Source organism: Neopsephotus bourkii, unplaced genomic scaffold, assembly GCF_033783945.1.
Source record: "Neopsephotus bourkii isolate Nb327-2 ecotype Australia unplaced genomic scaffold, CSIRO-AGI_Nbou_v1 NB_1154, whole genome shotgun sequence".
NCBI lineage: Eukaryota > Metazoa > Chordata > Aves > Psittaciformes > Psittacidae > Neopsephotus > Neopsephotus bourkii.
The window spans coordinates 4747796-4762827 of record NW_026901640.1 but is presented as its reverse complement, the minus strand read 5'-3'; the positions used below and the strand labels follow the sequence as shown (position 1 = coordinate 4762827).

The 15032-nt window shown below is 45.1% G+C and overlaps 1 protein-coding gene across 3 annotated transcripts in view; it reads right to left on the bottom strand.

The window, feature by feature from the left end:
* The window catches only part of CALN1 (calneuron 1), a 132079-nt gene that overhangs the window by 44930 nt on the left and 72117 nt on the right, over positions 1 to 15032 (bottom strand). For all 3 annotated transcript variants that reach the window (XM_061363647.1, XM_061363649.1, XM_061363648.1), the window contains 2 exons: positions 12286 to 12429; positions 718 to 830 (listed from right to left, as the gene is read on the bottom strand). In XM_061363647.1, coding sequence (XP_061219631.1) covers positions 718 to 830; positions 12286 to 12429 — 257 coding nt within the window. The remainder of the gene's footprint in view (positions 1 to 717; positions 831 to 12285; positions 12430 to 15032) is intronic.

Below are 15032 nucleotides of genomic sequence, written 5' to 3'. Positions count from 1 at the left end.
TGCATTACAAATCACTGCAGCTTCACCAACGCCAGACTCTTGCTGTGACAGCCTAATACTAGAATCCAGAACAGAATTTCAACTTCTATCACATGTCAGGAGGCCAGGAACAAGTTTTTAAAAGACTTCTACTAAACTCCACCCAATTCAGTCTGGACAGTGCTGGAGGGTAGTAGAAGGAGACAGAAACGCTTACATCCAGGTTTGACTCTTCTGACTTACATAAACTTGGTAACAGCTAGGTTATTAGCAAGCAGAGGCTGTTGGATGATCAATAAAATGAGCACTGATCTCACAGGAAGCCACATATCTAATCCATTGGCAAGAACCATGCAGCACTGTGTTCTGGGAGGTTTTTAATCCCTACCATAAGAGCCTGGACTGTCTCTGCTTTTCCGGGAAGGTTTAATGCTGTTTAAAATCACACTGCACAACAGACATAAGGCAGCTCCCACTGCCAGACCTGCCTCCCCTCTGATGCCTGAAGCCAGCAGGACCAAACCACCTCAGGGCAACATCATGGGTAAAACTTGCACTGGCACAACATGATTATCCCTGCAGCAACACAGGGTGGTCTTATGCAGCACACTGTGAGACAGACCCCAGTGGCCTTTACACAACTGTTCACACTTAGCAAAACATCTCATGCTTCTCAACAGATCAATTCTGGAAACTATTGATAGTTGGCTGAAATTGCATTTAAAAATAATCACTTACCTGCCAGAATATGCTGTCTATTGTATTTCCCAGAAAGCCATCTCTGCCTTCCGATGACACCAGCTTAGGTCCCAGAATAGTCATAAATTCATCAAAATCAACCTGGCCATCCCCTGGAATGAAAGAAAAAGATCAGTGTTTTCACTGAAGTACTACTTAGTGCCATTGACTAATATGCTGCTCTGGATCTGCTACATCATGGACCCACACATACACTATGGCACCTCATACACCAACTTCATGGTGCCTACAGACCCAAATTCATTGATATCCCAATGAATGGCCCCTGTTGTGGCATATCCAGACCTGAAGACAGGACCCAAATAGAGATGATGAACAACAGATCATTCCTCAGCACTGGAGAGTTTGTAGGCAAGTCACTTCTCAGAAAACCCATTCTTGGCAGGAGGACAGCAGCCATTAGCATGGCCAAGGCTCTTCCTTTCTACAGAACTACCAGACAGACAGGTCTCTGCAAAGCTTTTACAGGGCCAACCCCATTCTCCAGAGGAAGGGAGCACACACAGAGGGAAGAACCAGACTAATCCAGAAGGCATTTCATTTCAGCTTTCCATCAGCATCTATCTCTTAGAAGCCCTGTGTGCTCAGCATGTAGAGCAGGCAGTGTAGACACAGCTTCAGCACCATTAGCAGGAAGAGGAGACTACTCCTGCTGTTAATGAACTGAGCCTATGCAGTCCCAAGCCCCTGCAGTATATTGTATATTTTGTAAATGAGGCACGTGGCTGTTTGAAGTATATCTGAGCCTTGTATCAAATGTTACCTTCCCCTCAGAGAACTTCTGTGATCCTTAATGAAAACAGCAAAAAAGAAAAAGGGGGAAAATCATGCCTGTTGAAGGCTCTTAAAAAAACCTGCTCCTTGGAGCAGGGTAGTTCAATGTCTGTATCTCTCCTTCCTCTATCAGTCCATAGATGTATCGTCCTACATATTATTAGGCCAATTGATATGGGTGGCTACATAGTCTGGGAATGGAATCAGCAACTGTAAGACTTTCAGATTGTCTTTTGTTCAAATTCAGCTGGAACTGACTGCATCCACCTCTCCATGTAGTTTCTGTTGCTAAATTATTAGGGGTAAAGGAAGTGTCTAAAAGCCATCAGGCTAAAGCAGATCAATGCAAGGACTACTATGAAAATGTCACTATTGACCGTAGTACCTGCAGCAGCCCTGCATGATAGCTTCACCACGTGCACTGCATGCTGCTCCTATCTGTCCTTCTTATTATATTTCATATGCTTGGTCTGAGTGTATGCACTGATTAAAATCTCTGCATGTCCTTATCTTTGCAGAAACACAGTGTGAAAATAAGCAGAGTCAAAACACTTGCAAGAATACTGATCTCTATTTACTAGGCTCTGCCTGTAATTTCTTGAAGAGTGAATATCCTGGGGGTGAGCCTGTCGTGGGGGCTTTGAAAGGAAGCCCAGCAGGGATTCATAATAGCTTTGATCCTGTAACGTGCAGGAAGAGCCCATCCAACTGCTAAAGTTGCTCACACCTTCAGGGCTCAGCCCACACTGAAGAGTTCTGTGGGGCTGGAGTGGGTTGAGCTTTTGCAGGATGGAGCTCATTTCTTTAAACAGACAAGGAAAAGGGTGGGCATCCCACCACTTGGAAAGCCATTCTTTAAAATATTTATGGGCTATGAGAAAATGTGTTCCTTCTGCTTCCCCACGGGAGGCATCAGTTTATGGCATCAAGTCGGACTGTATCGGTCACAGCAGGTTGGATCATGTTGGGGAAGGTAATGCAAGGTGACAGTGGATTTGGGGTGATTTGCATTGCAATACATCAAAGGAAAGGCAGCAACAAACCCATACACTGTCATGCAAATCAGGTTAAAGAAATTAGACAGATTAGCAAGAAAACAATCTGCATTTTAAGGAATTCCAGTACCTGCCCCTGCATATATTTTGTTGATCCATATGTGACCCCAAAACACTGAGTTATTCATTTCACGTTTCCTGCAATGTCATTTCATCCACAGAGGAGAGCCAGGACTTAGTCCTACACATGACTCAGGAGAAAGCGGGTGCCAGGACTCTTGGGCTCTGTCTGACTCAGAACAAGACTTTGGGCAACCCCTTGCTCATGACTTCCCTGTGCCTTTGCCAGGGATCATAACTAACTGCACAGGGTTTAATTATCAGCTTAATTATAGCTTTTCCACAACCTCAGAAGAAAGATGCCATTACAAAATGCATTATCCCCTTATTGACTGCTTTTTCAATTAAAACTGTTAACTAGCAAGGAAACTAGACCCCAAACCATTTTGCCTGGTAGAAATATCCCTTTAATGTTTGTTTTTAGCTGCAGAAAACAAAGCTTCCTGGCATCAGGATCTCAGGAGACTGAAGCATCCTAAAATCAAGAAAGAGAACTCAGAATTTTGGCTGAAAATTCCATTTACAGTATTCAAAAGCCAGGAGAGAAATATTATTAAAAACAACACTTAGGCTCCAAGACACACCCAGCACAACTCTGCATGGTTGCAAGGTGAAAATGCAGGGGGTTGCTCTCCACAGCCATGGCATAACCAGGTAATACCCAATATCCGCATTGCTGCAGGCTCTATAAGCATCCAGGCTACCCACCGGATGCTGGGACCACTCAGCTTGAAATCTGTGTGGGGTACAATCAGAAGATGCCTTCCTCCTCCTCCTCGCCATAGTCACACACACGGTGTGCTACAAGCTGATGTGTGATGCACACATCAAGTATCTGCTTGAGAATCTGCATTGGAGGCAAATCAAACACCACACAGAACCCCACGTTTGGCTTTGCTGTGCCTACAGATGTGCTCCTTGCCTCAATGTAGTTGATATTCAGAGCGAGCGATATGCAACTTATTCAGAAATGAACTTTTAGTTGGGTTAAGGGGTGGGAAAAAGGGAGAGTAAAGGCCAGGCTGGAGCATGAGTGCTGTCTACACTGCTCTCACCTTCCCTTGCTCCTTTCCATGAGCCATCCAGCAAGCCCTGAACAACACAGCTGTCAGCAGTGATCACAAAGCCCCAGTCTGTCACTGTCCCCCCTGGCCAATTTATGTGTGTGGTGTTCACATCCTTCCCCCACCATCTGTCTGCAACTACTTCAGCATGAACTCATCACACTGAAGGAAAATAACCTCGTTAAGGACAGATGGGGCACAAGCAGGAGAAAGACTATGGCCAGGGGACTGTGCTCCCTGTCCATTGATAGTTGCAGCTGTTTTCTTCTCCCTGCTCCCATTAGCTTCAAATACAAGCATGGTTTATAAACCTGAGCCACGCTGAAGTCACTGATGAAGGTACTCACACATTGCAATAACTTATTTACAAACTCAAAAGGTGGAGAAACCTCAAGGGATGGTAATGCGGGAGAGCTGGGGCAGGAGAAGACTGTTAGGGGACATGGCGGGCAAGGACCAGAGGGGTTCTGGGCAGGAGGTAGTCCAGATGCCACCCCATCCCTGAGGATTAGACAAGGGACAGTTACTGCTTGTGTGGGTGACCTTAGCAAAACAGTAGAGCTGAGCTGTACCATTAACTCCTAAACCTCTTAACTATTAACCAACTAAAACATCTATTTATTTACTAACAGTTATGCCCTAACATTTTTCTCCACCATAATGTTTCCTTAACATAATCTTAATCCCAGCATTAATGTCAAAGAGTTAGAAGGGGGTTAGCAATCATGTGGCTGACCCTTGAATGACTAAAACTATGACTCAGAACATTGCTGGCCACATCATCAGAGATAAAACTGATCTGCTTATCATTACTAGTCCGTTAGCATCCTCTGGGTACTAAGTGCTTCCAGATACCCACAAAGGTTTGCTCCCTGCAAGACACTGTCTCAGTTATGACAAAAAGCAGGCATATGTGATAATAAAAAGGAATAGCAAATAGATGCACTGTCAATGGCCACAGGAACAATTGTGTGAGCCTGACTAATTGCTCTATCACAGAAAGAGTGTGCTGAATCATAGAACAATAGGATCATAGAATCATAGAATGGGTTGGGCTGGGAGGGACCTTGAAGCTTATGCAGTTCCAGCCCCCTGCCATGGGCAGGGACACCTTCCACTGGAGCAGCTTGCTCCAAGCCCCTGTGTCCAACCTGGCCTTGAACACTGCCAGGGATGGGGCAGCCACAGCTTCTCTGGGCACCCTGTGCCAGTGCCTCAGCACCCTTACAAGGAAGGATCAGCATCCTCATAAGGAAGAACACAACTGTCCTAATACAACAGGATTTAGCATCAGCAGTGGCTTGCCCATGTTGGATGTGCCAGGCAGGAAGAGTGCAGCAGACCACCCCCAAATCATACCAGACCTGGAAGAGGAGAGAGGGATTAAGCAGAGGTAGGAAGGCAAATCCCCATGTCCCAGGTAGCAGCAGCCTGTGCGTGGGCTCTTGCATGGCTCCTGCCAGAGCTCTTCTGCTTTGAAGGAATAATTAAATGCTCAGAGGAGCAGCAGCATGAACACATCTCACCCTCCATCCCCTGAGAGAGCCCGGATCCCCAGCCCTCAGTCGACCTCTGTCTATCCAAAGGTCTCCCACTGGAGTGGCTCCCTTGGAGTGCAAATTAAATATTCATTGGGCTGGAGAAAGACAGATCAGGAGAGGGAAAGAAAGAAGGGGAAAACATGCATGGATTGCATTACCTATATACAAAGGGCACAACAGAGACTTACACCTGGGTTTCAGAGCCTTGTGTCTTAAACTGGGAGCCTATAATCTGGCCTGACTGCTTCATAAATATGGCTTTTCCGTGGCCAGTCTCAGGACAATGGGGTTCCTCCTCCTTAAAAGTTTCTTGTAATGGCATTGAAATGAGGCACACATTTAAACAGAGATGAGGATCTGCTGCATGGAGACTGGTAAGTATTCACCTTTTTTTCCCCTCGAGTTTGACCTCCAGAGTGCAGCTAGGTGATATATTTAAAGTTAATGAGCTAGTCTTTTGCAGCTTGGGTCCCAGGCGCATACAACACTCCTGTTTATTTTTATTCTCTTAATAGCTAGCTGCAGTGATTCTCTGTCCCAGTCTGTGTCATTGTGCCCATAAAGTAACCTGTGCAGTAATAATACAGTCTGGTGAAGACTGTTGCTGCTGCTGTGCCTTAAAATGATGCAGAGGATGTGCACAGAAAGGCTCCAGCCACAGGATATTTCCAGACAAGTATCTCAGCTTCAGAGATTTTAAGGTCAGAGGAGAACAACCCCATCACCAGCCTGAACCTTTCCCCAGCACAACCCAGAGAATTTCTGCCTAATTACAGCCTCAATCCATAACTTCAACGAGAGCTAGGGAAAGTCTTTCATAAAACTTTCTTCTTTTAAAACAGTTTTAGTTATAGACATCCATGAAACTGGCTGAAATGAGGAGATAAAGCTCCATACAGTGATGCCATAGCTGTTCTGCAGTGGGGAAACTGAGGCACTGAGCATCACCTTCCCTTCTCAGCCATCCATGGGCTGGATCAAAGACAAAATTTGCTATTACTTATGAACCTCTTCCTAATACTGAACTGCAAATCTGACTAGCTTCACCAGCAGCAATAATTACTCTTCATTCTTTGCAGCAGGAATACCTAATACAATAATCCCCATTTTACAAATAACAGCAGACACAAAGAAAGTGGCATCTATAAATAAAGACAAGTCTCATCAAATCCATCTTGCCAACCAAGTTTCTCAGCTCAGCACCACACTTTAAAGGACAATCATGTTGAAATGTTGCTAGATCATCTCTCTCATATGAAAATCAGAGGCTCTTGAGGACAAACACAAAGTCTTCAATAACTTATCCATGCTTTTCCTGTCAGCTCTGCATTTGAAACACAGAAGCGGTTTCTGGTCTACCTTCAGCAGCCTGGGCTGGTTTACATAGTTTCATGTTGAAATGTTGAAACACAAGGAGTTGTCCAGGGCAGTTATGTGCAAAAAAACCCAAAACCAAAGCAAGCCAAACACAAAACCAAACAAAACACACACAAAAAAAACCCCAAACAAACAAACAAAAAACCCCCCACCCAAACAAAAACTAAAACAAAAATAAGAAGAGAGAGAGAACATGTTTTCAGCCTGTGACGTTACTGTTGTCCCACACAGAGCAGCTCAAGCTGATCTTATGGGACAGAAGCAAATATTTGGCAATGCAACAACTAAGAGCAAGGAAGTCGCCTTCTGCAGGCCTCAGGGGAAAGCTTGGCACTACTGTTTGCCATCTCCATTGGACTTGGTCCAGCACTGGACCTCCTCCGGACTCGCTCCAACAGCTCCACGTCCCTCTTGTGCTGTTGCCCCAGAGCTGGATCAGGACTGCAGGAGAGGTCTCCCCAGATCACAGCAGAGGGAGAGAATCCCCTTCATAAGCTGCTGCTCAGGCTCTGGGGGTGCAGCCCAGAACACAGGGGGGTTCTGGGCTCAAGCGCACACTGAAACCAGGTCGTAGGGAGCTTCTCCTCACCCAACAGCCCAAGTCCTTCTCCTCAGGCTGCTCTCAACCCATTCTCTACCCAGCCTGTTTGTGCCTGGAATTTTTTTTACTGTTTGTGGTTTGGGGGTTTTTTGGTTTATTTTTTTCCCATCTTCACTCCCCTGCTCTACAAAGAACCTTTGGAAGCAGCTTGGGAATATGCACCATTTTAAACTGGGATTTCTTGCCCCTGTCTTTTATTACTCACGAGGATGTCATAGCTGGATTTATCTACTACTGCTGACACATCATATAATGTGATAAAAGGTAACAGCTCACTTGTACACTGATGAAACCAGCTCGTCTTTTGCTTGATCAAAGTATTTCCTATTTATACTATAATAAACAATTTGACACACTGGAGGTTTTTTTTCCTCTGGTGTTAGCCTGAAGTCATTTTTCCAGGATACTGAAAACCAGCTGCTCCTCTAATTAGTACACTGAGTGCTTATTTTATTCCTCAGATAAAAGTGTCTTATGTTGTAACAAAACAGTTTGACACTCAAGTCACACATTCATCTATTTTACCGCAAAAGTCTGCTTAAAGAGCAGGCATCCCAGATAAGGCAACACATTTAATGTGCCATTTCTCTGCATTTTTATTAGCATTACTGCCAATTGGAAGAATTTACAAATAATTTCTTTTCCAGCACATAAATATATAAAATATTTTACTTTCCACATTCTGGCAGAACACTTCAGGTCACTCTCCAGATTGCAGACAGAACTGTAGGCATCTCTCATAGTCTGCGATATTTACATTCATGCAGTAATTTATGTCTTAGAGTAAAGTGAATCAAGGGTATAAACTAAGGTGAGATCTGACCTCTACATTCAGATCAAAAGCAAACAGTAAGTCCTTATAAGTACAGCACACTGGAGAGATGCCCATCTATACTAAACAACCTTCTGCTGCAATACCATCATGAACCTTTTCTATCAAAGATGCAAGCAAAGCTCTGGCCTCATGTGAATTTCATGCTCTGACATATGATGGAACCACAATTCCTCACCTCCCTTCCCCAAAAGAGGCATTTTTGCACAGAAAATCAAATTTCTTTCCCTTCTGTTTGGGTACTTTCACCTCTCCCATCACAGCAATGCTGTAACACCTTCTAGTAGTTCATAAAATGTTAGTTTTGATGATTTATAGGACCCATCTTGTGACTTTGAAATATTCCAAGTTGATTCCCATTTTTCTCCCTGATACATTTTTTTATGCCAACTACACTATATCCCCTCCAGCTGCTGCTTTCCTTTTCACTTGGGTGAAGCAGACCTTGCAGAACTGCAAAGAAGGAAAGGTGGAGAAGGCATTTGTAGGAAGTGCAGTGGATACTTCAGCCTCTGATGCTCTCCTTCCTTCAGTGAGGACTGGCAAGAGTTAGATATTCACTGGAAATAAGTGCATTCAGAGAAGCTGAACGGGGCAGAATGTACCTTGGAGTGTGGTCCCTTGCAGGTCTGTGGAGGGAAGCCAAGGCTGAGGGCTTCCCATGTGCCACCACTAATTCCCGCTACTCATCCCCTACCTCAGCACAGGAACCAAATATCTCCTGTCCCAGTGGCCCAAACTTACCTCAGCTTTGGGGGTAAAAAAAACAAGTCAATGTGGTCAGCATATTGGGAGCATTGGACAGCTGTCCCTCGGTAAGAGAACCTGGGTTTTGATGCTTCTCAATACAGGATTTGCTATGAGCTTGCATCTGCCTGTATGCAGGAAAATACACCTTGCTCTGTTTTGTCAGCCCCAAGACATCCTGGGGTCCCATTTTACTGTTTCTTAGCTAAACTTCTATCTCTTCCCCAGCCCTGCAGCAGCTTTGCCATGCCACAGCACCAAAGCCCAGCAGAGACAACTCTCCATGTGCCATGGGTTTCATGGCATAGGACTACCTGCCTCCTAGCAATCCCAACAGGCAGGAGTCCCCTCCTGCCATTCTGAGCCCTAATGGACATTTGGAAGCTCTTGAACATCCTCAGCATTACCCACACATTCTGTGTGGGCAAACCCCCTCATTGCACCCATTTCCACTCTGTCAGTGCCAGGGCTGCTGTCATGTCATCTGTGAAGGAAGGCTGGTGGTAACACATGGAGGCATTAAAAGCGATAAGACACCCATGAAGAGTTGCTGGGCAAAATCCAGGATGTGCAATTGCCATTTTCACTTACGTTCAAGCAGCATTTTCTAACCAACTACATTTTACATTCAAATGCAATGAATTATGAAATGCACCTTCATTTCTGCTCTTATTTGGAGTCTCACTGTGTGTTATTGAACAGCTGCACACTTACAGCCCCAGAAGCAACTGTCCTTGGGCATCTCTGGAACTGATTGCTGCATAGTGAATACTGAGCTCGATGAGATCCTCTGTGGCAGAAGGTGACATACAGGTGTGAAATACTCCTGTCATATCAGTTTATGCTCAGCCACAAACCCACTCCAACATACAGTGCATATGCTCTTCTTAATATGTGCTTTGTCCAACCTAGCAATACTGCTCACACAGCACAAAAGACCTAATCCTGACCTAGACAGAGTTGAGCCTCCCTATGTATCCCCATGGAAAATGGGGTTTGCAATGAAAAACAAATTCAGACCAGCTCTGGTTGCTCATTATTTGAAGCCCATCTGTTAAATAAGCCATGGCAGATACAGAGACTTTGCCATCCTGCAATGAGAATGCACTCCCAAGGTAATTTCTGATGAAAACTGTATGTTTGCACTAGGTCTGCTTAGGCTGGTTCAGATTAAATAGAAACCCCTGCCAATTGTATTACCTCATTATTAGCAGACACTGGCAGCAGACTTGTGCAGAGGGATGGGCGTCTGGCTGCACTACCTGCCGCCACATCGTAATTCATGTCAGGTGCCGGGAGACGCACAGGATTACTGCCTCCCTCCTGCCTCTCCTGACCACAGGGGACTCCTACTTGAACGTGACCTTTCATCCAGTCAAGCTGCCCGTCCACCTGATGCTGAGCCAAAGCCTTGGAAAAATCCAGCAACCCTCAGCAGGGGTATGGGGGAAGGAATGTGAGGATGCTCCTGGGGGTGCAGTGCATGACTGGCATCCCTGGGAGCTCATTGGGTTTAAGCCCTGCTACTGAATGATGTTTATGCACAGTAGGAAAAGAAGGAGGAAGCTATTGGTGGTTCTCACTACATATTTCAAGTTAAATCCCAGGGAAAAAAAAAAAAAAAAAAGAAGACAATCCATCAGAGAAAAGTAGCCATAAGCCATATAATAATAATTCAAGCCATAGAGCATTAATTCAATTTGCAGGCAAGGTAAATCTTCCACATAATATTCCCCTATTTTCTCAGTGCCTAAGGAATTTCCCATTACCTTGTCTTTTTTTGATGTATGGCCCATTTGACCTTCACATAGCACAGACCTGTGTCATGCCCCCAAACCTGCTCAAAATACTGCACCAACAGGCAGCTGAGACGTAAGAACAATAAAAACACCCAGTGAAACCAGACTGTATCGTTGGAACTGTTGGAACTGCTGAGCTGGAAGAGATGGAGGATCACCTCCCGTCTCTGCAGAAAACACATCTAGCTTGCTGAAAAGTCTCAAACAGGAATCTAACACCTTCCATCTGCAGCCCATTACTCTACATTTTAACTCCGTCTCTTCGATTACAGGTCCCTGCACACTAGGAGTGTATACAAAGCAGTGCCAAAGTCTCAAGTCTGTGAGACTGAGAGTCAGGGAATAACTGGAGATGAATCAAAACTGGAAGCCAATTCCACAGCACTCTTTTTCCAAAAAAGCAGTTTCAGTAAAAGACCCCATGAATTGGCATCATGCTGAGGCTGGCCTTTACAAACCTAAAGCAAAATCATCTGGTCTGCTCGGAAAGGCAGAACGTAACAAGGTGCAAACAATTTTTGGAGAAAGTGCTTTTTCAAGTGATGGATTCCCCCCCCGTTCTGACCTTTTCTTTTAGGACTGAGATCATTTCAACAACTGATCTTCTCTATCCACCAGGTTTCGCTTTACTTTGTCTCCCTGTCTAGGGGAGATGCGGAACACCCTCAAGCAGGGTGACAGCCTCTGCTCTGCTCCCCCTGAGCTGGTGAATATAGTCGTACTGTGCATCTTCTGAGGACATTTGACTTGGATAACCCAGGGAAGTAGGAGAGATTCCCTCCTGCTGTCACCATCTCCCATGATCTCTGCTCTCAGCAGTCTCCCCAAGGATGCTGGCATCGCATGGACTTGCCAAGAATCCCCCTTCAGACCAGGACTACATCCAGCACTCCAGTTTGATTTCATCTGACTTTGCATAGTGTTCCCACCCTGTTGTAGCTGCTTGCGGAGGGGTGGGAGAAGGTTGGACCTGTACCCCAGCTTCCCTGTACACTTCAAGCATCAGTCTCCCTTCCTGCTCTGAGCAAGGACATTTTAAAGACAGCCCGTTCATTGTGATCAGCTTTGATTGTAGCTTTGCAGCAGTTAACAAGTCCTCCCTGGCTCCAGCATCCTGATGCCGCATTTTTCTCTTCCCGTTAATGGTGGGTTCTGTTTCTTTTATTACCTCTTAGCAATCGTTTGACGAGTTCTCACAGCAGGACTTTGCTCAAAATTATTCCACCCTTCTAAACTTCTCCTTCAAAAACCATCAACACCTCATTACAACACAGCACAGCCTCCCATCCACAGCATTTTTTACTTGCAAAGAGTGGTGAGGCCACGGGATAAAGCAGAACTTCTCTGTTGGGTGCTCAGATCATCTCAGAGAATGCATCACTGGGCCAGATGCTGCCCAGGGGTGCAGAGAAAAGCTACAGCAGCCTTGCAAAAGTTGTTCTGTCTTCACCCAGCTGTATCAGCTGGTCAAATAAAAGATGCTCCATCTCCCTTGTGTGAGTTGCCTGAGGTTTGTTTACAGGTTGATGGCTCACTATCATCTGCCTTTTCCTTGCTGTGGTAAAAGGCAAAGTTTCACAGCTTTCTGTTCAGACCTTTCTTGGTGATGATAAATGATCTGAGCCCAAACCATAGGCTGCAATGCACCTGGAATGGCTGCCCTCCACCAGTAACAGAGATCAACAGTGAGGACTCACCATCCATGTCAAGGCGCTGCATGATAATCGCCAGCTCCACCTCACTGGGCATGTATCCCAAGGAACGCATTGCCATGCCCAGCTCCTGCTTGGATATAAAGCCATTCCCATCCCTGTCCAGCACCCGGAAAGCTTCACGGATTTCTGTAAAGGAGAACAAAGAAGAGATGAGTTAATAAGGTGGAGGATCCCCTGGTCAGTGCATCTGGACATATAGGACACAGAAGCAGCATATAGTGCCTTTCCTAATGTTAATGATGCCTAGTTGATCATTTCAAGGCAGCAGCATCATGATACATATACACTTGTGTGTATGCAGTCACGCATGTACACCTCTGTATGGAGATAGATATACACAAGAGCATCCACATTTACAATACCTATTTTCTGTTGTGAAATTATTTATTCATTACATATTGAACTCCATTCCTCTCTGCAGCATCTGCCTTGGACTGTAACCCATCCTCATCCACAGTTAAGTCTCCCCGCATATGGCTGCACAGCAAACCCAGCCCAGGCATTTCTCCAGCAGCTCTTCTCCCAGCCCCTCAGCATATCTGCAGGGCAGATTTACTTTATGTCACATGGGCAGATCAAGCTCTAACTTTCTCCAACAAAACTACGTGCACAGGGGTAGCTGTGTGCTGACTGCCTCCTCCGCAGGGTTGGAACCCTGCAGCAGAAGCCTGGATGCTCACGTTCTCCCTTGTCCAATGAATGTGAAGGTGTATCTTTTAAACAATACCCAGGCAATTGACATCTCACACTCCTTTTCACACCCTTTCTCTAGTTTTGTGGCAATAAACAGCCTCAGATCAATAAAATACTGATGACATCAAAGGAACCGCTCCCATCATTCTTCCTCAGCCTGGCTCAGCTTTCAACATCTGACTTGGCTTTTCCCACCTCCAGCCTGTAATAGCCACATTTCCTGCTCCTCACAGACCTCTCAACTTGAAGCCCCACCACCAAACCTCCCAGACCTGACTGTTGCAAACGCCAGACTGAGAACCTTAACATTTCGGTTTGTTACAACCCTATTTACTTGAAGGATTCAGTTGGAGGTGGGGAGAGAAAGAGGTGCTGATTTCTTACATTTGGTTTAGCAGTCTTTGCCCCATGCTGTGGAGAGGAAAACACAGGATGCTTTATCTTGCCTCTTTTGGGAATGAGGATACATGAAAAACCAGCATGCTAGGACCCACTGCAGCTTTGCTCAAAGGAGTTTAATTTTAATGTGAAAACATTTCGTTGGAGAATTCGGAGGGAAAACACAGCAGGGTTTTTATATTCTGGGGGGAGAGGGGAATTAAAAACCAAAAGCTTTATTCTGTCAGGAAACAGACTGGATGGAAAAAGTTTGGCCAGTCCTAGGTACTTCAGGCATTAAGCCTCAGACAAGAAAATATTCCCAGTCTTGCCATGGACTGGAAGCATGTCACCTCCCTCTGCTCAGTACATGCCACAGAGGCACCAGCCCCCCTGCAGTGGGGCTACAGGAAAAAGCTGGGGACGTCATAATCCACCAAGAAATGGGTTCAGTGATGTCTTTGTAACAAGTTCTTTCGAGCTTTACAATTCAAAAGCTGTTTCTAAACCACCTCACATCAAAATTTACCACCTCCCTTGACAACACCAGTGCGTTAGCAAATTCTGCTTCAATTTCCACACACTGCTTTCTGCTGTGTGTAATACCCTGGTGATGTGCCAAGGCCAGGGAACCTCTGCAACCTACTGCTAAACCTTCACCACAGATCTGGTTATCATAATAAGATATGATCAATTTTTAATCCAGCCAAAGTGCCCACTGATGCAAAAGGGGAAGATCCTATTAATTTCAATGAATATCAGGCCAGATCTGTAATACCAACACTTTGGGTTTAGGGATGCATCAACTGTGGTTTCTTTAAGCTTAAAACACTTCACCTTGTCTCCCTGCCAGCCCAAGCTGGTGTAAGCTTGCTGGTATGGGGAGACTGCTGAAAGCAAGCTCGGATGGAAGTACGGGCACATAATGCAAAGAGCCTTTGGAGTAGAAACGAATCCCATTAGACACTGCCAGCTGTAGTGAATCTATTTTCATATGCTGTGCTGAAAGCTAAAGTGCAGTAAATATTACATCAAAATCAATTAATTTTAAAATAAAAGTTTGACAGCTGAAGACGAAAGAACCAAATATATTGCAGGGAGCTGAGGAAGTGTTTTAGAAAATAAAATAGGAGTCTATCTTCAGAAAAGTTTGCATGTGAGTTAGACTGATCCGAATTACATGAATAAATTATGTCTGTACAGGGGCTCTGCTGTAGGATATCTGAATGCCAGTGAATATCTTCTCCAGATACACTGATTTCAGAAGGTGCATTTAACAGCACTGCAACCTTTGAGCCTCAACCAGGGGGGAAAACCCCACACATTTGGGGTCCAGCTCTGTTCCATTGCTCTCAGAAACCTGGACTTTTGACCAAGCCTGAGACATCTTTCACAAATCAAGTCCTGACATCAAATGGAGCTAGCATTCACTCATCACTCTATAAATACCACTTGTGCAGAGGTATATTTGAAGAACTATTTATAGGTTGAACACACTGTACACGAAGTAGCTATGACCTCAGTCAGTGCCTCCTTTTTATCTTTACATGTAACACCACCTCCTTATCAGCTTCTCTTCATAGTGATTCTTTCTCCTCTCACATACTCACAGGTGCTGTCCTGCACAGCACCCGTAGTGTGAGACATAGGACTGAGCA